General features: G+C 45.3%; 1 protein-coding gene across 2 annotated transcripts in view; it reads right to left on the bottom strand.

The window, feature by feature from the left end:
* Positions 1–5,340: 5,340 nt before the first annotated feature.
* The window catches only part of LOC109885452 (F-actin-uncapping protein LRRC16A), a 219,611-nt gene continuing 197,451 nt past the window's right edge, over positions 5,341–27,500 (bottom strand). For both annotated transcript variants that reach the window (XM_031811859.1, XM_031811858.1), the window contains 9 exons: positions 21,110–21,176; positions 19,874–20,085; positions 18,775–18,884; positions 18,131–18,638; positions 17,118–17,160; positions 13,614–13,862; positions 11,981–12,136; positions 9,981–10,129; positions 5,341–9,444 (listed from right to left, as the gene is read on the bottom strand). In XM_031811859.1, coding sequence (XP_031667719.1) covers positions 9,439–9,444; positions 9,981–10,129; positions 11,981–12,136; positions 13,614–13,862; positions 17,118–17,160; positions 18,131–18,638; positions 18,775–18,884; positions 19,874–20,085; positions 21,110–21,176 — 1,500 coding nt within the window. In that variant the 3' untranslated portion in view covers positions 5,341–9,438. The remainder of the gene's footprint in view (positions 9,445–9,980; positions 10,130–11,980; positions 12,137–13,613; positions 13,863–17,117; positions 17,161–18,130; positions 18,639–18,774; positions 18,885–19,873; positions 20,086–21,109; positions 21,177–27,500) is intronic.

The following is a 27,500-nucleotide window of genomic DNA, read 5'->3' as shown; positions in this document are numbered from 1 at the left end:
TGTCTAATTCTCCCTTCATGCCAATAAACCTGACATTCTGTCTATTTCTCCTGTCATGCTAATAAACCTGACATTCTGTCTAATTCTCCTGTCATGCTAATAAACCTGACATTCTGTCTAATTCCCCTGGTCACCCCAGTCTGGCTCCCCTGGTCACCCCAGTCTGGCTCCCCTGGTCACCCCAGTCTGGCTCCCCCTGGTCACCCCAGTCTGGCTCCCCTGGTCACCCCAGTCTGGCTCCCCCTGGTCACCCCAGTCTGGCTCCCCCTGGTCACCCCAGTCTGGCTCCCCCTGGTCACCCCAGTCTGTCTCCCCTGGTCACCCCAGTCTGGCTCCCCCTGGTCACCCCAGTCTGGCTCCCCCTGGTCACCCCAGTCTGGCTCCCCTGGTCACCCCAGTCTGGCTCCCCTGGTCACCCCAGTCTGGCTCCCCCTGGTCACCCCAGTCTGGCTCCCCCTGGTCACCCCAGTCTGGCTCCCCCTGGTCACCCCAGTCTGGCTCCCCCTGGTCACCCCAGTCTGGCTCCCCCTGGTCACCCCAGTCTGGCTCCCCGTGGTCACCCCAGTCTGGCTCCCCCTGGTCACCCCAGTCTGGCTCCCCCTGGTCACCCCAGTCTGGCTCCCCCTGGTCACCCCAGTCTGGCTCCCCTGGTCACCCCAGTCTGGCTCCCCCTGGTCACCCCAGTCTGGCTCCCCCTGGTCACCCCAGTCTGGCTCCCCTGGTCACCCCAGTCTGGCTCCCCCTGGTCACCCCAGTCTGGCTCCCCGTGGTCACCCCAGTCTGGCTCCCCCTGGTCACCCCAGTCTGGCTCCCCGTGGTCACCCCAGTCTGGCTCCCCCTGGTCACCCCAGTCTGGCTCCCGTGGTCACCCCAGTCTGGCTCCCCCTGGTCACCCCAGTCTGGCTCCCCCTGGTCACCCCAGTCTGGCTCCCCCTGGTCACCCCAGTCTGGCTCCCCGTGGTCACCCCAGTCTGGCTCCCCGTGGTCACCCCAGTCTGGATCCCCCTGGTCACCCCAGTCTGGCTCCCCCTGGTCACCCCAGTCTGGCTCCCCTGGTCACCCCAGTCTGGCTCCCCCTGGTCACCCCAGTCTGGCTCCCCCTGGTCACCCCAGTCTGGCTCCCCCTGGTCACCCCAGTCTGGCTCCCCCTGGTCACCCCAGTCTGGCTCCCCCTGGTCACCCCAGTCTGGCTCCCCGTGGTCACCCCAGTCTGGCTCCCCCTGGTCACCCCAGTCTGGCTCCCTGTGGTCACCCCAGTCTGGCTCCCCCTGGTCACCCCAGTCTGGCTCCCCCTGGTCACCCCAGTCTGGCTCCCCGTGGTCACCCCAGTCTGGCTCCCCGTGGTCACCCCAGTCTGGCTCCCCCTGGTCACCCCAGTCTGGCTCCCCGTGGTCACCCCAGTCTGGCTCCCCCTGGTCACCCCAGTCTGGCTCCCCGTGGTCACCCCAGTCTGGCTCCCCCTGGTCACCCCAGTCTGGCTCCCCGTGGTCACCCCAGTCTGGCTCCCCCTGGTCACCCCAGTCTGGCTCCCCGTGGTCACCCCCAGTCTGGCTCCCCCTGGTCACCCCAGTCTGGCTCCCCCTGGTCACCCCAGTCTGGCTCCCCCTGGTCACCCCAGTCTGGCTCCCCGTGGTCACCCCAGTCTGGCTCCCCCTGGTCACCCCAGTCTGGCTCCCCCTGGTCACCCCAGTCTGGCTCCCCGTGGTCACCCCAGTCTGGCTCCCCGTGGTCACCCCAGTCTGGCTCCCCCTGGTCACCCCAGTCTGGCTCCCCGTGGTCACCCCAGTCTGGCTCCCCCTGGTCACCCCAGTCTGGCTCCCCGTGGTCACCCCAGTCTGGCTCCCCCTGGTCACCCCAGTCTGGCTCCCCGTGGTCACCCCAGTCTGGCTCCCCCTGGTCACCCCAGTCTGGCTCCCCGTGGTCACCCCAGTCTGGCTCCCCCTGGTCACCCCAGTCTGGCTCCCCCTGGTCACCCCAGTCTGGCTCCCCCTGGTCACCCCAGTCTGGCTCCCCGTGGTCACCCCAGTCTGGCTCCCCCTGGTCACCCCAGTCTGGCTCCCCCTGGTCACCCCAGTCTGGCTCCCCCTGGTCACCCCAGTCTGGCTCCCCTGGTCACCCCAGTCTGGCTCCCCGTGGTCACCCCAGTCTGGCTCCCCCTGGTCACCCCAGTCTGGCTCCCCCTGGTCACCCCAGTCTGGCTCCCCGTGGTCACCCCAGTCTGGCTCCCCCTGGTCACCCCAGTCTGGCTCCCCCTGGTCACCCCAGTATGGCTCCCCGTGGTCACCCCTGTCTGGCTCCCCCTGGTCACCCCAGTCTGGCTCCCCGTGGTCACCCCAGTCTGGCTCCCCCTGGTCACCCCAGTCTGGCTCCCCCTGGTCACCCCAGTCTGGCTCCCCGTGGTCACCCCAGTCTGGCTCCCCCTGGTCTAAACATGCCAAGTTGTTAAGTTCTAAAGCGTGTCAAGCCATTTGAATTCAACTCCATACTGTGACAGACCACTCCTTCTGCTCTCAGAGACTTTTATTTGGGACAAGGTTTAAGAAGAATGGAGGACAACCGATCCCACTTTCATGAGTTTCCTGGAGACTGTAAGCACATTAGGAAAGGAGACAGAATGAGAAGCCACAACCAGATCAAACAAAAGAGAGCAGATGACTGGAGACTGATCTGTCAGTGTTCACTCCGAGACGATGAGTACCGCAATGTATGGGAACTCTATCGTGCTGCCTCACGGTGATGAAGAGGAAGGATATCAGCATCGGCTGGGAACTCTATCGTGCTGCATCGCGGTGATGAAGAGGAAGGATACCAGCATCGGCTGGGAACTCTATCGTGCTGCATCGCGGTGATGAAGAGGAAGGATACCAGCATCGGCTGGGAACTCTATCGTGCTGCCTCACGGTGATGAAGAGGAAGGATATCAGCATCGGCTGGGAACTCTATCGTGCTGCCTCACGGTGATGAAGAGGAAGGATATCAGCATCGGCTGGGAACTCTATCGTGCTGCCTCACGGTGATGAAGAGGAAGGATATCAGCATCGGCTGGGAACTCTATCGTGCTGCCTCACGGTGATGAAGAGGAAGGATATCAGCATCGGCTGGGAACTCTATCGTGCTGCATCGCGGTGATGAAGAGGAAGGATACCAGCATCGGCTGGGAACTCTATCGTGCTGCATCGCGGTGATGAAGAGGAAGGATACCAGCATCGGCTGGGAACTCTATCGTGCTGCCTCACGGTGATGAAGAGGAAGGATATCAGCATCGGCTGGGAACTCTATCGTGCTGCCTCACGGTGATGAAGAGGAAGGATATCAGCATCGGCTGGGAACTCTATCGTGCTGCCTCACGGTGATGAAGAGGAAGGATATCAGCATCGGCTGGGAACTCTATCGTGCTGCCTCATGGTGATGAAGAGGAAGGATATCAGCATCGGCTGGGAACTCTATCGTGCTGCCTCACGGTGATGAAGAGGAAGGATATCAGCATCGGCTGGGAACTCTATCGTGCTGCCTCACGGTGATGAAGAGGAAGGATATCAGCATCGGCTGGGAACTCTATCGTGCTGCCTCACGGTGATGAAGAGGAAGGATATCAGCATCGGCTGGGAACTCTATCGTGCTGCATCACGGTGATGAAGAGGAAGGATACCAGCATCGGCTGGGAACTCTATCGTGCTGCCTCACGGTGATGAAGAGGAAGGATACCAGCATCGGCTGGGAACTCTATCGTGCTGCCTCACGGTGATGAAGAGGAAGGATACCAGCATCGGTGGGGAACTCTATCGTGCTGCATCGCGGTGATGAAGAGGAAGGATATCAGCATCGGCTGGGAACTCTATCGTGCTGCCTCACGGTGATGAAGAGGAAGGATATCAGCATCGGCTGGGAACTCTATCGCGCTGCCTCACGGTGATGAAGAGGAAGGATATCAGCATCGGCTGGGAACTCTATCGCGCTGCCTCACGGTGATGAAGAGGAAGGATATCAGCATCGGCTGGGAACTCTATCGTGCTGCCTCACGGTGATGAAGAGGAAGGATATCAGCATCGGCTTGGCATCCGTGTCAACAGGCAGAGCAAACATATAAGAAGCTGTGTCCATTCATTCAACACTGATTCAACGATCAATGTTTCAACGATCAATGTTTCAACGATCAATGTCAACACTGAGTCAACGATCAATGTTTCAACGATCAATGTCAACACTGAGTCAAAGATCAATGTCAACACTGAGTCAACGATCAATGTCAACACTGAGTCAACGATCAATGTCAACACTGAGTCAACGATCAATGTCAACACTGAGTCAACGATCAATGTCAACACTGATTCAACGATCAATGTTTCAACGATCAATGTCAACACTGAGTCAACGATCAATGTCAACACTGAGTCAACGATCAATGTTTCAACGATCAATGTTTCAACGATCAATGTCAACACTGAGTCAAAGATCAATGTCAACACTGAGTCAACGATCAATGTCAACACTGAGTCAACGATCAATGTCAACACTGATTCAACGATCAATGTCAACACTGAGTCAACGATCAATGTCAACACTGATTCAACGATCAATGTTTCAACGATCAATGTCAACACTGAGTCAAATCAAATCAAATCAAATCAAATTTATTTATATAGCCCTTCGTACATCAGCTGATATCTCAAAGTGCTGTACAGAAACCCAGCCTAAAACCCCAAACAGCAAGCAATGCAGGTGGAGAAGCACAACGATCAATGTCAACACTGAGTCAACGATCAATGTCAACACTGATTCAACGATCAATGTTTCAACGATCAATGTCAACACTGAGTCAACGATCAATGTCAACACTGAGTCAACGATCAATGTTTCAACGATCAATGTTTCAACGATCAATGTCAACACTGAGTCAACGATCAATGTTTCAACGATCAATGTCAACACTGAGTCAACGATCAATGTCAACACTGAGTCAATGATCAATGTTTCAACGATCAATGTTTCAACGATCAATGTCAACACTGATTCAACGATCAATGTTTCAACGATCAATGTCAACACTGAGTCAACGATCAATGTTTCAACGATCAATGTCAACACTGAGTCAACGATCAATGTTTCAACGATCAATGTTTCAACGATCAATGTTTCAACGATCAATGTCAACACTGAGTCAACGATCAATGTTTCAACGATCAATGTCAACACTGAGTCAACGATCAATGTTTCAACGATCAATGTTTCAACGATCAATGTTTCAACGATCAATGTCAACACTGATTCAACGATCAATGTCAACACTGATTCAACGATCAATGTGTCATCAAAGATCTGTACAAATCTCATTTAGACGTGTTTCAATCTGTACAATTATTTTATTTGGTATAAATATTCACATAAGGAAGGACATGTCCACAGCCAGTAGTGGGATTTAGTGAAACATGTTAATGGAGTATCGTCCGGAACAAAATGAAACACACTGAGTAACAACATGGAGTCATTTTCTTTGTTGAATTAAGATTCCTTTTTGAAATGCTTTCCGATATGATCAGGCAAATATATCAATGTTTCTTGTCATAAAAATAAAATTATACAACTAATGAATCATTTAAAGAATCAGAAGAAAACAGTGAAAATGGACACATTGATTTCCTCAGGATTAACACAACGTACATTTACAATAAGGACAAGAAAAGGGACAAAAACATCACCAAACATTGTTTTTATTTCAATAAATTACATAATTATATAAACCTATTTTAGTAGTGTGCTTAGTAGTACCATAGTAATATAGGATTTGTGTACACATAAGCGTGTGGATATATTACATGTATGTAATTAAACATACAGTATTATATTACATGCATGTAATTAAACATACAGTACACCACATATGCATATCAGACACACAAATTCAGCAGTAATCACCCTGCCTGAGAGATAGACTCCCTCTCTTACTTATTTAACTCTGAATGATTATTTTTAACACGTCGTTACATGGTTTTATTGTTTAATAGAACCAAACAGAAGACAGCCAGCTGCTCTTTATCCCCAAACAAAGAGTAAAATACAAGACAGAGAAATCCAAACCAACCGAGACAGTTAACCAGAGGGGTTATCCTACGGAGCATGCTAGATCTACTCAGGGTCTTTCTAAAGCTAACCAGCTTCAGCTAGCTTCACATCCCAGTTCAGGCGTCATGTGTACCTAACGCCGGTGGATATTGCTTGTACGCCTGCCGCTTGTAAAACTGCCTGCGCGTGCATGTCGCACGTGGCTAGTCGAACGGCGAACTCTTCATCGCGACAATGCAGAAACATCAATCCGTGGGCGACTCAGTGCAACATTTTCATTTGTGCAGAAATCAAGAGAAAATAGAAGTTATTTTGGAAATTCAGCAGGTTGTGGTGTGAAATTGGCTTTTAGAAGTGCCGTGTTTATTTTATCACTCATCATTAACGCGTTTTTATTTTATTTTTGATTATTTATCATGAATTAGTCTTTATTTTATTACTCATCATTAGTGCCGTCTTTGGTGTGCTTATCAATGCACAACAACCACAGGCACCCCCCCCCCCCACCCCCCCTCCTATCAATAAAATAGTATTATGAAGTCATACAGAAATGCTACTGGGGGTGAAGTTTAGAATGCATTCCGTCATTACTAAATGTGAAATGTTAGATATTTTAACATGACTATTTTTTAACACACACAAAAAAAATCGGTCGTCTTCCTCAAATGAAGGGGATGATGACACAGTCTTTGCGAGAGGGAGGGAATCTGAATTGATTGATCATTTAATTCAAGGTAAGTGGAGTTAGCCTGCCCCGGAGAGGGTTAGTTCTGGAGGATTCGTTGCCATAGAAATCGACCTTTGCTAAAAAGGTGAGACGCTTTCGCATGACCGGTTATCCCGAGTTGAACTCATAGTTCACCAAAGTGACCTTGCTACCTGCTTCGTAGTTCACCCCTCAGGGTCCTGTTCAGTAGAGAGCATAATAAACTAAAACAAGTGTTTCTTATTGGACAAGTTCAGGTAATTTGACCTCCCTGTTTCAGTCAGTTTTGTTCCGTTATCTGCCTACTGAACTAGGCCCCAGGTGGACAGGTTCATGGAATGTGATGCATTCACAGCATTCAACCCAGTCCCAGACATCGGGAACACGTGTTACCGTGACGTCACTACGTTCTGACCGAGTAAGCCAACCCTTCAGTCCAAAGCCATATGATACCGTGACGTCACTACGTTCTGACCGAGTAAGCCAACCCTTCAGTCCAAAGCCATATGATACCGTGACGTCACTACGTTCTGACCGAGTAAGCCAACCCTTCAGTCCAAAGCCATATGATACCGTGACGTCACTACGTTCTGACCGAGTAAGCCAACCCTTCAGTCCAAAGCCATATGATACCGTGACGTCACTACGTTCTGACCGAGTAAGCCAACCCTTCAGTCCAAAGCCATATGATACCGTGACGTCACTACGTTCTGACCGAGTAAGCCAACCCTTCAGTCCAAAGCCATATGATACCGTGACGTCACTACGTTCTGACCGAGTAAGCCAACCCTTCAGTCCAAAGCCATATGATACCGTGACGTCACTACGTTCTGACCGAGTAAGCCAACCCTTCAGTCCAAAGCCATATGATACCGTGACGTCACTACGTTCTGACTGAGTAAGCCAACCCTTCAGTCCAAAGCCATATGATTTACAGGTCGTGAAGAAAATGAACTACTGGCAGCGAGGCAGCAAACGAAGACCAATTGAAAGACCGAAAGGTGCCGAGGTCAGGACATGACCCCTAGTTGTCGGGCCCTGACTGACTAGACAGCAGGGTTCGGGTCAATTCCATTTCAATTCCAGCCAATCCAGAAACTAAGCCAAATTCCAATTTTAAACAATTCTGATTGAAAAGCAGTGAAGAGAAATGGAAATGGTAATTCAGTGGTATTTCAGTTCAAATGGTAATTCAGTGGTATTTCAGTTCAAATGGTATTTCAGTGGTATTTCAGTTCAAATGGTATTTCAGTTTACTTCCTGAATTGCTGGACAGGTTTGAAAACGTCCGTCTGTCCACACGAAGCAGTCAGGTCCTGAATTAGGAGCCAATTGATACTGCCTGCAGAAAAGCCCCGAGCTGGAGACCCATCCATGTCCGGATTTCACTTAGCATGGATACCAATCTGAATAGTGAAACAGATATTCAGTGTGGATTCCAGGCTAGCTTTAACTGCCATGGATACCAATCTGAATAGTGAAACAGATATTCAGTGTGGATTCCAGGCTAGTTTTTACTGGCATGGATACCAATCTGAATAGTGAAACAGATATTCAGTGTGGATTCCAGGCGAGCTTTTTCTGGCATGGATACCAATCTGAATAGTGAAACAGATATTCAGTGTGGATTCCAGGCTAGCTTTTACTGGCATGGATACCAATCTGAATAGTGAAACAGATATTCAGTGTGGATTCCAGGCTAGCTTTTACTGGCATGACAGTACACCACTTCACTTCCCAATACAAGCACAGGGGATGACCGGCACACAAAGCTATGATGACAGAGTACACACATGGCCAAACCATGATGACATAGTACACACATGGCCAAACCATGATGACATAGTACACACATGGCCAAACCATGATGACATAGTACACACATGGCCAAACCATGATGACAGAGTACACACATGGCCAAACCATGATGACAGAGTACACACATGGCAAAACCATGATGACATAGTACACACATGTCCAAACCATGATGACATAGTACACACATGGCCAAACCATGATGACATAGTACATACATGGCCAAACCATGATGACAGAGTACACACATGGCCAAACCATGATGACAGAGTACACACATGGCCAAACCATGATGACATAGTACACACATGGCCAAACCATGATGACATAGTACACACATGGCCAAACCATGATGACATAGTACACACATGGCCAAACCATGAGATATCTGAGTCATGTAAAGGGATGTCCCTCTCCTTCCCCCTTCAGAAAATGTGTTGTTTATGATCCACAGTGACTTAACACACAACAGTGCATCATCATAACAGTGCTTTAGCCGTATTTATCTTGGTATGACTGAGATTTAGTGAAAGTGTCCAACAGTCCTATCACAGTGAAACACTTCACGTGGGTTACTCTGCCCGTCTTTAGAGATACGGTCGTCGCTGTCTGATTCCTGACATCAGATATACTGAGATGACAGGCAGGTACAATGCACCTGTCATTCATTGAGAGTTTAGTTTCTCATAGAAAAATAAAGTCTTTGTCGGCCTCTTCTCCAGATCGGGGAGACTTTCTCCCCGGTCCCTTGTCTCTGTCAGGGTTGGGGGATTGGTCCTTGGGTTTGGAGCCGTTGTCCTCAGAGTTGTGGCGGTGGGGGCTCTGGCGATTGGCAGGGTCCGACACTGAGCCTGGTTTCACTGCTGAGGAGAAGAGGACACGAGCTGGTTATGAGAATGAACAGCAGAGGGCGCCAAAAACAACCTTATCTGAAAACAAACTGTTTGATTCCTGTTTTAATCTCCTTTTCTACCTCATCAGTGCTAAAAAATTTGTCAAAATAACACTTCTAGACAGTAACTCGGGAAAGACGAATCAATCCAACACATTTTCTAAAGAAAAGCAAGCACATTTTCCAACTGGCACCAACTGGCACCAACTGGCACCAACTGGCATCAAGACATATTCAAAAAATATGAACGTATCCCATGTGAAGCCTAGAGAAGCCCGGATAACTTTCTGCCTCAGGTGCCAGTTGGAGAAAGATCAGTAGGCAGTATTTTAGATTCATTTTGGTAAAAGCTCCCTTCAATTATAAGCCATCACTATCAATCAAATCACGTCCAGAAGCTCCAATAGTGAATCTCACTACAGTCTGACCTGAACTACGGGACAAGATGAGAGATTATAAAAGATACAAGTGAGAGCCGGAGGAGGGAAAGGGAGAACTTCTTCTAACCAGTACAGGGGAGGGACTTCCTGCTCTTGTGCTCGCCCACTTCCTGTTCGGTGCTGGTAGGTGATTGGCAGGCGTGTCGGGCTCTGAGATTGGCTTGTCAGCTTCCTGATCAGAATCAAACACGCTACCGTCTTCAGTTGGAACATTCACTAGGGAGAGGGTGGAGGGAGGGAGGGAGGCTGGACTTTAGTGCTCGTTGATCAATCAGCCATTCAATTAGCCACAGGGCCAAGCCGATTGGGGCATAGTCATTCATTCTAATTTGTCTTTCAGCACATCTGGGCTGCTAAAAATAGAATACAAGTAGGCAATGTGTGGTTCTTTATTGATGGAGTTTGTAAAGAATGAGTAGCCTATCAATAACAGATCAATAACAGATCAATAACAGATCAATAACAGATCAATAACAGATCGATAACAGATCAATAACAGATCGATAGATTCAATCTTGATCCATAGAACATGATTTAAATCTCCTCACTAGCACTGGGGGTGAAGACTGGTCTCTGGTGCCCTCAGTGACTGTTCATATGAGTAATGTTGCTGTGCAACAGAGTGTGTAGCAGGGTGTGTTGTAGAGTGTGTACTAGACTGTGTAGTAGTGTAGTAGAGTGTGTAGTAGTGTGTGTAGTAGAGTGTATAGTAGACTGTGCAGTAGAGTGTAGTAGAGTATGTAGTAGAGTGCGTAGTAGAGTGTGTAGTAGAGTGTGTTATAGAGTGTGTAGTAGAGTGCGTAGTAGAGTGCGTAGTAGAGTGTGTAGTAGAGTGTGTAGCAGAGTGTGTTGTAGAGTGCTTTGTAGTGTGTAGTAGAGTGTGTTATAGTGTGTAGCAGAGTGTGTTATAGAGTGTGTAGTAGACTGTGTAGTAGAGTGTGTAGTAGAGTGCGTAGTAGAGTGTGTTATAGAGTGTGTAGTAGGGTGTGTAGTAGAGTGCGTAGTAGAGTGTGTTGTAGAGTGTTATAGAGTATGTTATAGAGTGCATATCGCTCTATGAGGAAAACCACAGAGATAAATCCTGGCCTATCTCTCTATGAGGAAAACCACAGAGATAAATCCTGGCCTATCTCTCTATGAGGAAAACCACAGAGATAAATCCTGGCCTATCTCTCTATGAGGAAAACCACATAAATAAATCTTAGCCTATCTCTCTATGAGGAAAACCACAGAGATAAATCCTGGCCTATCTATCGATGAGGAAAACCACAGAGATAAATCCTGGCCTATCTCTCTATGAGGAAAACCACATAAATAAATCTTAGCCTATCTCTCTATGAGGAAAACCACAGAGATAAATCCTGGCCTATCTATCGATGAGGAAAACCACAGAGATAAACTCTAGCCTATCTCTCTATGAGGAAAACCACAGAGATAAATCCTGGCCTATCTCTCTATGAGGAAAACCACAGAGATAAATCTTAGCCTATCTCTCTATGAGGAAAACCACAGAGATAAATCCTGGCCTATCTCTCTATGAGGAAAACCACAGAGATAAATCCTGGCCTATCTCTCTATGAGGAAAACCACAGAGATAAACTCTAGCCTATCTCTCTATGAGGAAAACCACAGAGATAAATCCTGGCCTATCTCTCTATGAGGAAAACCACAGAGATAAATCCTGGCCTATCTCTCTATGAGGAAAACAGTAATCTATGAAGGATTAATGATATCTATCTACAAGACAAAGGCTAGGTTCAAAACGACAGTTTATGAGACGATTCACTTGGAATAAGATGGAATGGTAATCTGAACAAAAATGGAGTTAGGATTTAGTTGTAACTGTGATTGTGCATTTGTTCTATGCAGTAAGGATAATATATTCTGGTGTCCGACACATCTCTCTAACGAGAACAGATACAGTTTGAGGGAAACAGAGGCCTGCGCTTTAGGGCTAAAAAGCCTCTCCTTCCAGGCTTCCTCAAACGCAAAGTGATGAACGACACCTGGAAGTATGATAGTGTGTGACTCGGTCTGTTCCTACCTGGATGGGTAAAGGTAACCTACCTGCCTGAGCAGAGGGTTTTTTATTACTCCCCGTGCCCCCCAGTAGAGGACTGCCCTGCCCCTCCTTGTCCTTGTCCAAGGGGACCCTCTTCAGGCTGTAAGGCAGCATTGCCCCCTTGGGAGACACATTCCCTCCAGGAGAGTCACAGACCTCATCTGGCAGACAGAAAGAGAACCAGTATCAGAACTACACCAAGGTTTCTATTGTCCCAAAACTAGGACAGGTGTGTGTCAAATTTCCAGGTTAAGATATATCATTTGTTGTTGTTTACGTAGTTGATGACTGCGACAGGAAGCCAGATTAGTTGGCATCCTAGGGGAAGATCTGTGGTCTATTGAAAGGCAGAAGGTGTCCAGCCTCAGACCCCAGAATATTACTATTACACTATCACTAGATCTTTAACAGATGTAACATCCAGGGGCTAGATAGTTCTAGATCTTTAATATCCAGGGGCTAGATAGTTCTAGATCTTTAACATCCAGGGGCTAGATAGTTCTAGATCTTTAATATCCAGGGGCTAGATGGTTCTAGATCTTTAACATCCAGGGGCTAGATAGTTCTAGATCTTTAACAGCTTTAACATCCAGGAGCTAGATAGTTCTAGATCTTTAATATTCAGGGGGCTCAATAGTTCTAGATCTTTAACATCCAGGGGGCTCGATAGTTCTAGATCTTTAATATCCAGGGGCTAGATAGTTCTAGATCTTTAACAGATTTAACATCCAGGGTCCTCCATACCACAGGAATAAAACTAAAATACAGTATCAATCTGTGTTATGTAAATGCTCCATACTCTACCAACAGGGCCTAAAGTGAACACACACCACCTGCCAGATGTCTCTCACCAGCCACTGTGGCGGGAGGTTGGCTCCACAGTGCATTTGGGAATAAAAATAATCAAGTATGATCACATTTATAGTTAAATAAATGCTGCAGTAGCTGTTTTCAAAGTCTTTTGGGGCCATTTTGTTTCATAGCTGGTAAATTAATTGCACAAAGTCAAAGAACTACAAATCCTATATAGTCTATTCTACCTCGCGCTGCAACACTGCCTGGCTGGGGGTGAAGAGCGGAGGGAAATATTTATCTTTAGAAGCGCTGCGGACAAGGCCTAAAAGTTGGTCTAATTTACTTGAAACTAAAGTCTACTGAAGAGAGACTTTATCCTTGTGTTTCTTGACTATTTACGTTGTTTTGTTTCACAAACCATGTTTGTTTTTCTATGTTTGAGTTTCAACAGCTAGAGAAGAGAAGACAACGCCTCTACTAGTCAGACTCAATCTCACAGGCACTAACATGACTGACATCACGCTACCACGGCAACCTCCCGCCCTTAAAGGGAGTAAAAAAATCATTATTCAATAAACCACATTAGTTACTTCTTACTAGTAATATATATATGTGCTGTTTAAGAAGCATTACAAAGAAGGCTCGTCTGTTTTGTTAGTGTAATTTTAAATTAAATAACAACATTTTGTCTGGTAGATTTTTTTAATCTACCTGCCCCAGTGGCTGGTGGACCAAATGTTATACCCTGTCTACCAATTCTCCTGGCTGTTATCCATACTAATGGAAGGATATAAGAATATCTAGTATATCTGTACATCTCAATGCTCCATATTACAGGCCTACCTATGCTCCTGCTACTGCTGGTGCGCGGCTTCTGAAGGATGGAGGGTCGGGCAGCGAGGGCTGGCTTGGGGCCCTGAAGAGGAGGCTTAGGACTGGAACTTAGGACTGAGGTAATGCGGTTCCTAGGGGCCGTCTCTGGTTTGGCCTCCCCACCACGAGGGCTCTTCTCTGGGGAGCCGGCCACCACCACCCCCTCTGCCTTGGAGCCACCTGGAGACCTGCTCTCTGTTGGGATAGGCTGGCCCTTCACTGCTCACACACATAATCAAATCAAAATGTTAATTTGTCACATGGCTGAATACAACAGGTGTAGGTAGACCTTACAGTGAAATGCTGAATACAACAGGTGTAGTAGACCTTACAGTGAAATGCTGAATACAACAGGTGTAGTAGACCTTACAGTGAAATGCTGAATACAACAGGTGTAGTAGACCTTACAGTGAAATGCTGAATACAACAGGTGTAGTAGACCTTACAGTGAAATGCTGAATACAACAGGTGTAGTAGACCTTACAGTGAAATGCTGAATACAACAGGTGTAGTAGACCTTACAGTGAAATGCTGAATACAACAGGTGTAGTAGACCTTACAGGGAAATGCTGAATACAACAGGTGTAGTAGACCTTACAGGGAAATGCTGAATACAACAGGTGTAGGTAGACCTTACAGTGAAATGCTGAATACAACAGGTGTAGTAGACCTTACAGTGAAATGCTGAATACAACAGGTGTAGTAGACCTTACAGTGAAATGCTGAATACAACAGGTGTAGTAGACCTTACAGGGAAATGCTGAATACAACAGGTGTAGGTAGACCTTACAGTGAAATGCTGAATACAACAGGTGTAGTAGACCTTACAGGGAAATGCTGAATACAACAGGTGTAGTAGACCTTACAGTGAAATGCTGAATACAACAGGTGTAGTAGACCTTACAGTGAAATGCTGAATACAACAGGTGTAGGTAGACCTTACAGTGAAATGCTGAATACAACAGGTGTAGGTAGACCTTACAGGGAAATGCTGAATACAACAGGTGTAGTAGACCTTACAGTGAAATGCTGAATACAACAGGTGTAGTAGACCTTACAGTGAAATGCTGAATACAACAGGTGTAGTAGACCTTACAGGGAAATGCTGAATACAACAGGTGTAGTAGACCTTACAGGGAAATGCTGAATACAACAGGTGTAGTAGACCTTACAGGGAAATGCTGAATACAACAGGTGTAGTAGACCTTACAGGGAAATGCTGAATACAACAGGTGTAGTAGACCTTACAGTGAAATGCTGAATACAACAGGTGTAGTAGACCTTACAGTGAAATGCTGAATACAACAGGTGTAGGTAGACCTTACAGTGAAATGCTGAATACAACAGGTGTAGGTAGACCTTACAGTGAAATGCTGAATACAACAGGTGTAGTAGACCTTACAGTGAAATGCTGAATACAACAGGTGTAGTAGACCTTACAGTGAAATGCTGAATACAACAGGTGTAGTAGACCTTACAGGGAAATGCTGAATACAACAGGTGTAGTAGACCTTACAGTGAAATGCTGAATACAACAGGTGTAGTAGACCTTACAGTGAAATGCTGAATACAACAGGTGTAGTAGACCTTACAGGGAAATGCTGAATACAACAGGTGTAGTAGACCTTACAGTGAAATGCTGAATACAACAGGTGTAGTAGACCTTACAGTGAAATGCTGAATACAACAGGTGTAGGTAGACCTTACAGTGAAATGCTGAATACAACAGGTGTAGTAGACCTTACAGTGAAATGCTGAATACAACAGGTGTAGTAGACCTTACAGGGTAATGCTGAATACAACAGGTGTAGTAGACCTTACAGTGAAATGCTGAATACAACAGGTGTAGGTAGACCTTACAGTGTAATGCTGAATACAACAGGTGTAGGTAGACCTTACAGTGAAATGCTGAATACAACAGGTGTAGTAGACCTTACAGTGAAATGCTGAATACAACAGGTGTAGTAGACCTTACAGTGAAATGCTGAATACAACAGGTGTAGTAGACCTTACAGGGAAATGCTGAATACAACAGGTGTAGTAGACCTTACAGGGAAATGCTGAATACAACAGGTGTAGTAGACCTTACAGTGAAATGCTGAATACAACAGGTGTAGTAGACCTTACAGTGAAATGCTGAATACAACAGGTGTAGTAGACCTTACAGTGAAATGCTGAATACAACAGGTGTAGTAGACCTTACAGTGAAATGCTGAATACAACAGGTGTAGTAGACCTTACAGGGAAATGCTGAATACAACAGGTGTAGTAGACCTTACAGGGAAATGCTGAATACAACAGGTGTAGTAGACCTTACAGGGAAATGCTGAATACAACAGGTGTAGTAGACCTTACAGTGAAATGCTGAATACAACAGGTGTAGTAGACCTTACAGGGAAATGCTGAATACAACAGGTGTAGTAGACCTTACAGGGAAATGCTGAATACAACAGGTGTAGTAGACCTTACAGTGAAATGCTGAATACAACAGGTGTAGTAGACCTTACAGTGAAATGCTGAATACAACAGGTGTAGTAGACCTTACAGTGACATGCTGAATACAACAGGTGTAGTAGACCTTACAGTGAAATGCTGAATACAACAGGTGTAGTAGACCTTACAGTGTAATGCTGAATACAACAGGTGTAGTAGACCTTACAGTGTAATGCTGAATACAACAGGTGTAGTAGACCTTACAGGGAAATGCTGAATACAACAGGTGTAGTAGACCTTACAGTGAAATGCTGAATACAACAGGTGTAGTAGACCTTACAGTGAAATGCTGAATACAACAGGTGTAGTAGACCTTACAGTGAAATGCTGAATACAACAGGTGTAGTAGACCTTACAGGGAAATGCTGAATACAACAGGTGTAGTAGACCTTACAGTGAAATGCTGAATACAACAGGTGTAGTAGACCTTACAGTGAAATGCTGAATACAACAGGTGTAGTAGACCTTACAGTGAAATGCTTACTTACAAGCCCTTAACCAACAATGCAGTTTTAAGAAAAATAAGTGTTAAGAAAGAATTGACTGAAATAAACTGAAGTAAAAAATAAATAAAAAGATAAATAACAAATAATTAAGGAGCAACAATAAAATAACAATAGTGAGGCTATATAGTCGGACACACATGGCCATTCACGGGACACACAGAAGGCAACAAGTCACACAAATGATTCACAAACGATTCACAAACGATTCAGAAATGATTCACAAACGATTCACAAATGATTCACAAAACAAGTCTTCTGGTTCAGTCACTAACTGTGCTAATAACTTCATTACTTTCAGTCACGGTCACATGCAAACACATGCATGAGGTCATGTCCAAGATTAGCTTCAATTTGACCGTCTAAATCAAGGCAGTCAGGGTGAATCGATACACATCTGTGGTTCAGGAAGTATGGTCTCCCACGTCATGTGATTCCCACTCTGTAAACATAAACACGCCAGTAGAGATGCACTCACCACTGCCACTGCTGTCTGGACTGGACGACTGGTCATACTGGTCCTGGAGGAGACAGACAGACAACCCTGGGGGTTCAGTCACAGCATCTACTATAGATCGACCTACTACTAGTGTGGACGTTACTGTCTCCTATCGACTTAGCGTCCCAGCTTGCTCTTAGAAAACAATAAGTGTTGTGCTGTATTTATCTCCAGCAGCAGGTGGCGCTGTAGTGTAACAGAGTGACTGGGCTGAGGTCCAGCCATACAGCTCAGCACCATGACCCCGCCAACAGATGGCACATGACAGGCCGCTTGGAGTTTGCCAAAAGGCTCCTAAAGGATTCTCAGACCATGAGAAACAAGATTCTCTGGTCTGATGAAACCAAGATTGAACTCTTTGGCCTGAATGCCAAGTGTCACGTCTGGAGGAAACCTGGCACCATCCCTATGGTGAAGCATGTTGGTGTCAGCATCATGCTGTGGGGATGTTTTTCAGCGGCAGGGACTGAGAGACTAGTCAGAATCGAGGGAAAGATGAACAGAGCAAAGTACAGAGAGATCCTTGAAGAAAACCTGCTGAAAATAGCTGTTCAGCGACGCTCCCCATCCAACCTGACAGAGCTTGAGAGGATCTGCAGAGAAAAATGGGAGAAACTCCCCAAATGCAGGTGTGCCAAGCTTGTAGTGTCATACCCAAGAAGACTCGAGGCTGTACTCGTTGCCAAATTTGCTTCAACAGATTAGGGCCTAACTAATTTAATTCAATGGAATGATTTCCTGATTTGAATTGTAACTCAGTAAAATAGTTTAAACTATGCTTATATTTTTGTTCAGTATATAAACCAGTATAGACAGTTACAGTAATATATTACTTTTGGTTCTCCAGTACTGACTGATGTAGTTACAGTAATATATTATTTTTGGTTCTCCAGTACTGACTGATGTAGTAACAGTAATATATTACTTTTGGTTCTCCAGTACTGACTGATGTAGTTACAGTAATATATTACTTTTGGTTCTCCAGTACTGACCTTATGTGATCCGAAGGTCCGTCTCTCCTGCTTGGCCTTCATCTCCGCCAGGAGTCCAGTCCCCATCACCTGCACCCCGTAGCGCCTCCCCCCCTGGGGACTACCCTTACTGTCCCCCTCTGACACCTCATCCATAGAGTCTGGGGTCCGTAGCTCCTCAGACCGGTCTGAGCTGCTGCTGCACTCCAGGGGTTGGGTGAGCTGGCTGGGATGAGTGGGCTGGGTCTTGGCCTCCTTGATCTTGGTTGGTGGTTCTGGAGCTTGGCTCTTCAGGGAGGCCTTAGGGGAGGAAGGCCCCTCGGAGACAGTGGTTACTGGAGCTGAGGTTAGGGCTGGAGCTGGGGTTAGGGCTGGAGCTGGGGTAGACTGGTTCTTCTCTGACTTGTCTTTGTCTGAAGACTTGTCTTTGTCTGAAGACTTGGAGGTGCGAGACTTGATGAGGTTGAGGAAACCTCCTTTACTCCTCTTCTTCTCCCCGTCCTGGGAGTCTGAACTCTTTAGGGAACGTCTGAGAGGGGGAAGGAGAGAGGGGGGAGTGAGAGAGAGAGGGAGAGAGAGAGAGAAAGTTAACCTTTTCAATATAAACATGGCTGAAAGAGCAAGAGGACAGGTAATAGTTCATAGTGATGAGTCGTAACGCTAACTTCGAGTCCATCTTGGTGACTTTCTTGGAGAAGAACTCGTCCACCCCCTCATCAACCCTTCCATGCAGGCCGTTCTGCTCTCCGTCCTGAGACGTGGTGCTGCTGATTTGCTGTGAAGTAAAAATACAGGGTTGGTATAACACTATACCACTACAGGGTTGTTATAACACCATACCACTACAGGGTTGTTACAACACCATACCACTACAGGGATGTTATAACACAATACAGGGTTGTTATAACACCATGACAATACAGGGTTGTTATAACACCATACCACTACAGGGTTGTTATAACACCATACCACTACAGGGTTGTTACAACACCATACCACTACAGGGATGTTATAACACAATACAGGGTTGTTATAACACCATGACAATACAGGGTTGTTATAACACCATGACAATACAGGGTTGTTATAACTCAATACAGGGTTGTAATAACACCATACCACTACAGGGTTGTTATAACACCATACCACTACAGGGTTGTTATAACACCATACCACTACAGGGTTGTTATAACACCATACCACTACAGGGTTGTTATAACACCATACCACTACAGGGTTGTTATAACACCATACCACTACAGGGATGTTATAACACAATACAGGGTTGTTATAACACCATGACAATACAGGGTTGTTATAACACCATGACAATACAGGGTTGTTATAACTCAATACAGGGTTGTAATAACACCATACCACTACAGGGTTGTTATAACACCATAACACTACAGGGTTGTTATAACACCATACCACTACTGGGTTGTTATAACACCATACCACTACAGGGTTGTTATAACACCATACCACTACTGGGTTGTTATAACACCATACCACTACAGGGTTGTTATAACACCATACCACTACAGGGTTGTTATAACACCATACCACTACAGGGTTGCTATAACACACACAATACAGGCTTGTCATAACACCATACCACTACAGGGTTGTTATAACACCATACTCACTCCAAAGGTTCTTACTCTGGGGTTGTTGTTAGAACTAAATAACTGACATCTCCCTTACAGACCGTTGCTGTCCTGCTCATTTCCCCCAGCTGTAACTCACAGCGGCGATACTCACCGGTATCTTACTGGACTGCATCTTCTTGTTCCTGCGAGGCCGTAGTTTGGTGAAGTGCTGCAGCTTCTTGGCCTCGTCTGAGGGCAGTTCTCCCATGGTCCCTGACGGTCTCTTCTCTAACCTCGAGAGGGTAGGAGCAGGGGAAGGTGCAGGAGGGTCCTCTGTGTGGATAGGAACATCTTCCAGGGCCTTGTCAAGGTCAAACTCCATCTCTACAAGGTCAGAGGTCACAGGTTATAGACAGGTCAGAGGATGGTGAGAACATTATGAATAAGTAAGCACTTTGCAGTTCATATGTATCATATTTAGTTCATTCATACGTTTATTATCTTACTAGTAACACTATGTAATGAAACACATTTCACAAAACACATTTCTGCATTTATAAATGAACCTAAAACTAGAGGTATGTTATCTAAACCAGCTCTCTGTCAGAACCTAAAACTAGAGGTATGTTATCTAAACCAGCTCTCTGTCAGAACCTAAAACTAGAGGTATGTTACCTAAATCAACTCTCTGTCAGAACCTAAAACTAGAGGTATGTTATCTAAACCAGCTCTCTGTCAGAACCTAAAACTAGAGGTATGTTATCTAAACCAGCTCTCTGTCAGAACCTAAAACTAGAGGTATGTTACCTAAATCAACTCTCTGTCAGAACCTAAAACTAGAGGTATGTTATCTAAACCAGCTCTCTGTCAGAACCTAAAACTAGAGGTATGTTATCTTAACCAGCTCTCTGTCAGAACCTAAAACTAGAGGTATGTTATCTTAACCAGCTCTCTGTCAGAACCTAAAACTAGAGGTATGTTATCTAAACCAGCTCTCTGTCAGAACCTAAAACTAGAGGTATGTTATCTAAACCAGCTCTCTGTCAGAACCTAAAACTAGAGGTATGTTATCTAAACCAGCTCTCTGTCAGAACCTAAAACTAGAGGTATGTTATCTAAACCAGCTCTCTGTCAGAACCTAAAACTAGAGGTATGTTATCTAAACCAGCTGTCTGTCAGAACCTAAAACTAGAGGTATGTTATCTAAACCAGCTGTCTGTCAGAACCTAAAACTAGAGGTATGTTATCTAAACCAACTCTCTGTCAGAACCTAAATCTAGAGGTATGTTATCTAGTTCATTATTTATCAGCTTCTCGTACAGGTAGGAACACAACAACAATCTGTCATGGTCCACACGTCACAACGTTGATCTGATACTAGCGCTCTGCTTGATTCGAGGAGACTCACCGAAGGCACGAGAAACTGGACGGAGCATTCTACTGTGGATGCTTTTCCTCTTGGACTTGGGAGTCATCTGGAAAGAACACAGATATTTACGCATAAGAGACGCCATAACCGCTATCATCAAAACCTTCTGATACTCAGCCAGCCCTCTTACAGTAGACTGGGATGTCACTTTCAATCCACACACACAAAACACACTTCACTGAGTGTAATGTGTCAATGCTGCACTTGAATTCAGGACATCATTTCAATACTAGTTTGCGTAAAAGATGAAGTGATCTTTATCTTGTTAGTTTTTTTCCCCTCTCGCTTTTTCGGTTACCAAAACAAAACCAAAAAATGAGGACAGAAAACTAACTGTGTCCTGCTGCATCAATATTAACAGGACAGAACACTAACTAACAGGAGATGTGTCCTGCTACATCAATATTAACAGGACACAACACTAACTAACAGGAGATGTGTCCTGCTACATCAATATTAACAGGACACAACACTAACTAACAGGAGATGTGTCCTGCTACATCAATATTAACAGGACAGAACACTAACTAACAGGAGATGTGTCCTGCTACATCAATATTAACAGGACACAACACTAACTAACAGGAGATGTGTCCTGCTACATCAATATTAACAGGACAGAACACTAACTAACAGGAGATGTGTCCTGCTACATCAATATTAACAGGACACAACACTAACTAACAGGAGATGTGTCCTGCTGCATCAATATTAACAGGACAGAACACTAACTAACAGGAGATGTGTCCTGCTACATCAATATTAACATATTAACAGGACAGAACACTAACTAACAGGAGATGTGTCCTGCTACATCAATATTAACAGGACACAACACTAACTAACAGGAGATGTGTCCTGCTGCATCAATATTAACAGGACAGAACACTAACTAACAGGAGATGTGTCCTGCATCATCAATATTAACAGGACACAACACTAACTAACAGGAGATGTGTCCTGCTACATCAATATTAACAGGACAGAACACTAACTAACAGGAGATGTGTCCTGCTGCATCAATATTAACAGGACATAACACTAACTAACAGGAGATGTGTCCTGCTACATCAATATTAACAGGACAGAACACTAACTAACAGGAGATGTGTCCTGCTACATCAATATTAACAGGACACAACACTAACTAACAGGAGATGTGTCCTGCTACATCAATATTAACAGGACAGAACACTAACTAACAGGAGATGTGTCCTACTACATCAATATTAACAGGACACAACACTAACTAACAGGAGATGTGTCCTGCTACATCAATATTAACAGGACAAAACACTAACTAACGGGAGATGTGTCCTGCTACATCAATATTAACAGGACAGAACACTAACTAACAGGAGATGTGTCCTGCTGCATCAATATTAACAGGACAGAACACTAACTAACAGGAGATGTGTCCTGCTACATCAATATTAACAGGACAGAACACTAACTAACAGGAGATGTGTTCTGCTACATCAATATTAACAGGACAGAACACTAACTAACAGGAGATGTGTCCTGCTGCATCAATATTAACAGAACAGAAAACTAACTAACAGGAGATGTGTCCTGCTGCATCAATATTAACAGGACAGAACACTAACTAACAGGAGATGTGTCCTGCTGCATCAATATTAACAGGACAGAACACTAACTAACAGGAGATGTGTCCTGCTGCATCAATATTAACAGGACAGAACACTAACTAACAGGAGATGTGTCCTGCTACATCAATATTAACAGGACACAACACTAACTAACAGGAGATGTGTCCTGCTACATCAATATTAACAGGACACAACACTAACTAACAGGAGATGTGTCCTGCTGCATCAATATTAACAGGACAGAACACTAACTAACAGGAGATGTGTCCTGCTGCATCAATATTAACAGGACAAAACACTAACTAACAGGAGATGTGTCCTGCTGCATCAATATTAACAGGACAGAACACTAACTAACAGGAGATGTGTCCTGCTACATCAATATTAACAGGACAGAACACTAACTAACAGGAGATGTGTCCTGCTACATCAATATTAACAGGACAGAACACTAACTAACAGGAGATGTGTCCTGCTACATCAATATTAACAGGACAGAACACTAACTAACAGGAGATGTGTCCTGCTACGTCAATATTAACAGGACAGAACACTAACTAACAGGAGATGTGTCCTGCTACATCAATATTAACAGGACAGAACACTAACTAACAGGAGATGTGTCCTGCTACATCAATATTAACAGGACACAACACTAACTAACAGGAGATGTGTCCTGCTACATCAATATTAACAGGACACAACACTAACTAACAGGAGATGTGTCCTGCTGCATCAATATTAACAGGACAGAACACTAACTAACAGGAGATGTGTCCTGCTGCATCAATATTAACAGGACAAAACACTAACTAACAGGAGATGTGTCCTGCTACATCAATATTAACAGGACAGAACACTAACTAACAGGAGATGTGTTCTGCTGCATCAATATTAACAGGACAGAACACTAACTAACAGGAGATGTGTCCTGCTACATCAATATTAACAGGACAGAACACTAACTAACAGGAGATGTGTCCTGCTGCATCAATATTAACAGGACAGAACACTAACTAACAGGAGATGTGTCCTGCTACATCAATATTAACAGGACAGAACACTAACTAACAGGAGATGTGTCCTGCTGCATCAATATTAACAGGACAGAACACTAACTAACAGGAGATGTGTCCTGCTACATCAATATTAACAGGACAGAACACTAACTAACAGGAGATGTGTCCTGCTACATCAATATTAACAGGACAGAACACTAACTAACAGGAGATGTGTCCTGCTGCATCAATATTAACAGGACAGAACACTAACTAACAGGAGATGTGTCCTGCTACATCAATATTAACAGGACAGAACACCAACTAACAGGAGATGTGTCCTGTTACATCAATATTAACAGGACAGAACACCAACTAACAGGAGATGTGTCCTGCTACATCAATATTAACAGGACAGAACACTAACTAACAGGAGATGTGTCCTGCTGCATCAATATTAACAGGACAGAACACTAACTAACAGGAGATGTGTCCTGCTACATCAATATTAACAGGACAGAACACTAACTAACAGGAGATGTGTCCTGCTACATCAATATTAACAGGACAGAACACTAACTAACAGGAGATGTGTCCTGCTGCATCAATATTAACAGGACAGAACACTAACTAACAGGAGATGTGTCCTGCTACATCAATATTAACAGGACAGAACACTAACTAACAGGAGATGTGTCCTGCTGCATCAATATTAACAGGACAGAACACTAACTAACAGGAGATGTGTCCTGCTACATCAATATTAACAGGACAGAACACTAACTAACAGGAGATGTGTCCTGCTGCATCAATATTAACAGGACAGAACACTAACTAACAGGAGATGTGTCCTGCATCATCAATATTAACAGGACAGAACACTAACTAACAGGAGATGTGTCCTGCTACATCAATATTAACAGGACAGAACACTAACTAACAGGAGATGTGTCCTGCTACATCAATATTAACAGGACACAACACTAACTAACAGGAGATGTGTCCTGTTGCATCAAACCTCCAATATTGACAGGACAGAACACTAACTCTAACTCTAACGGCAACCATTAAAAGTCCTGACCATTACCCTAAATTACATTTCACATCACCACTCTTTCCACACTGAAAGAGATTTTTTAAAATCATAAGAGACAAGGGTGAAACAATAATAAACCTTTGTGCTATGGATGTGATACACTTGACCAGCTCTTTTTAACTGGAGAGAGAGAGAGAGGAGAAAGAGAGAAAGAGAGAGACAGCTAGAGAGAGAGAGAGAGAGAGAAAGAGAGAGAGAGAAAGAGAGAGAGAACGAGAGAGAAAGAGAAAGAGAGAAAGAAAGAGAGAGAGCCAGAGAGAGAGAGAGAGACAGAGCAAGAGAGAGAGAGAGAGCCAGAGAGAGAGAGAGAGAGCCAGAGCGAGAGAGAGCCAGAGAGAGAGAGAGAGAGCCAGAGCGAGAGAGAGCCAGAGAGAGAGAGAGCCAGAGCGAGAGAGAGCCAGAGAGAGAGAGAGAGCCAGAGCGAGAGAGAGCCAGAGAGAGAGAGAGCCAGAGAGAGCCAGAGAGAGAGAGAGAGAGAGAGAGAGAGAGAGACAGAGAGAGAGAGAGCCAGAGAGAGAGAGCCAGAGAGAGAGAGAGCCAGAGCGAGAGAGAGCCAGAGAGAGAGAGAGAGAGAGAGAGAGCCAGAGAGAGAGAGAGAGAGAGCCAGAGAGAGAGAGAGAGCCAGAGAGAGAGAGAGCCAGAGAGAGAGAGAGAGAGACAATTAGACCCAACCAAATCATGAGAAAACAAAAAGATAACTACTTAACACATTGGAAAGAATTAACAAAAAAACAGAGCAAACTAGAATGCTATTTGGCCCTACACAGAGAGTACACAGCGGCAGAATACCTGACCACTGTGACTGACCCAAAATTAAGGAAAGCCTTGACTATGTACAGACTCAGTGAGCATAGCCTTGCTATTGAGAAAGGCCGCCGTAGGCAGACATGGCTCTCAAGAGAAGACAGGCTATGTGCTCACTGCCCACAAAATGAGGTGGAAACTGAGCTGCACTTCCTAACCTCCTGCCCAGAGACATATTTCCCTCAGATTACACAGATCCACAAAGAATTCGAAAACAAATCCAATTTTGAAAAACTCCCATATCTACTGGGTGAAATTCCACAGTGTGCCATCACAGCAGCAAGATTTGTGACCTGTTGCCACGAGAAAAGGGCAACCAGTGAAGAACAAACACCATTGTAAATACAACCCATATTTATGCTTATTTATTTTATCTTGTGTCCTTTAGCCATTTGTACATTGTTAGAACACTGTATATATATATATATATATATAATATGACATTTGTAATGTCTTTACTGTTTTGAAACTTCTGTATGTGTAATGTTTACTGTTAATTTTTGTTGTTTTTCACTTTATATATTCACTTTGTATGTTGTCTACCTCACTTGCTTTGGCAATGTTAACACATGTTTCCCATGCCAATAAAGCCCTTGAATTGAAATGAATTGAATTGAAGTTGAATTGAGAGAGCCAGAGAGAGAGCCAGAGAGAGAGAGAGAGCCAGAGAGAGAGAGAGAGCCAGAGAGAGAGAGAGAGCCAGAGAGAGAGCCAGAGAGAGAGAGAGAGCCAGAGAGAGAGAGAGCCAGAGAGAGAGAGAGCCAGAGAGAGAGAGAGAGCCAGAGAGAGAGAGAGAGCCAGAGAGAGAGAGAGCCAGAGAGAGCCAGAGAGAGCCAGAGAGAGAGAGAGCCAGAGAGAGAGAGAGAGCCAGAGAGAGAGAGAGAGCCAGAGAGAGAGCCAGAGAGAGAGAGAGAGAGAGCCAGAGAGAGAGCCAGAGAGAGAGCCAGAGAGAGAGAGAGAGAGCCAGAGAGAGAGAGAGAGAGAGAGAGCCAGAGAGAGAGAGAGAGAGAGCCAGAGAGAGAGAGCCAGAGAGAGAGCCAGAGAGAGAGCGAGAGCTCTTGGCCAGTACCATCCAGATCTCCTTGGTTATTGCATCTTTTAGGATCTGAGCCCTTGGTCACAAAACTACTTCTAATCAGTATCTGTGATACAATAAGTGTCTGTTCCCCATCACCCCCAGCATAAACATAGTCCTCTTTTCTATCAGATATATATCAGAAATACTCTATCAACACAATCATCTATGGATGTTTCTCATGACAATACCAGAGAGGGAGATTTGACACAGTGAGTGAACTGAAGACAACAGTATTTCAGGTGACATTGTGACACTGTGAGTGACATCATGACCAGGTGGTGTTCCAGCAGTGTGGAATGATGCAATGAGGGAGGGGCGTTGCATCAGGAGTTAGACAGGCAAATACTTGTTCATCACAAGATATGATATCTGACTGCGTCAGGCCCCGCCGTCCTATCTGACCGTGTCAGGCCCCGCCGTCCTATCTGACCGCGTCAGGCCCTGCCGTCCTATCTGACCGTGTCAGGCCCCGCTGTCCTATCTTACCGTGTCAGGCCCCGCTGTCCTATCAAACTTTGTCAGGCCCCACTGTCTTATCTTACTGCGTCAGGCCCCACTGTCCTATCTTACCGCGTCAGGCCCCACTGTCCCAGGCCCCGCTGTCCTATCAAACTTTATCAGGCCCCACTGCCTTATCTTACTGTGTCAGGCCCCACTGTCCTATCTTACTGGGTCAGGCCCCACTGTCCTATCATACTGCATCAGGCCCCACTGTCATATCTTACTGCGTCAGGCTCCACCGTCCTATCATACTGCGTCAGGCCCCACTGACCTATCTTACTGC

This window comes from Oncorhynchus kisutch, unplaced genomic scaffold (assembly GCF_002021735.2).
Source record: "Oncorhynchus kisutch isolate 150728-3 unplaced genomic scaffold, Okis_V2 Okis02a-Okis13b_hom, whole genome shotgun sequence".
NCBI lineage: Eukaryota > Metazoa > Chordata > Actinopteri > Salmoniformes > Salmonidae > Oncorhynchus > Oncorhynchus kisutch.
Note: the sequence above shows the minus strand (reverse complement) of the source record. Positions and strands in the feature narration are given on the sequence as shown.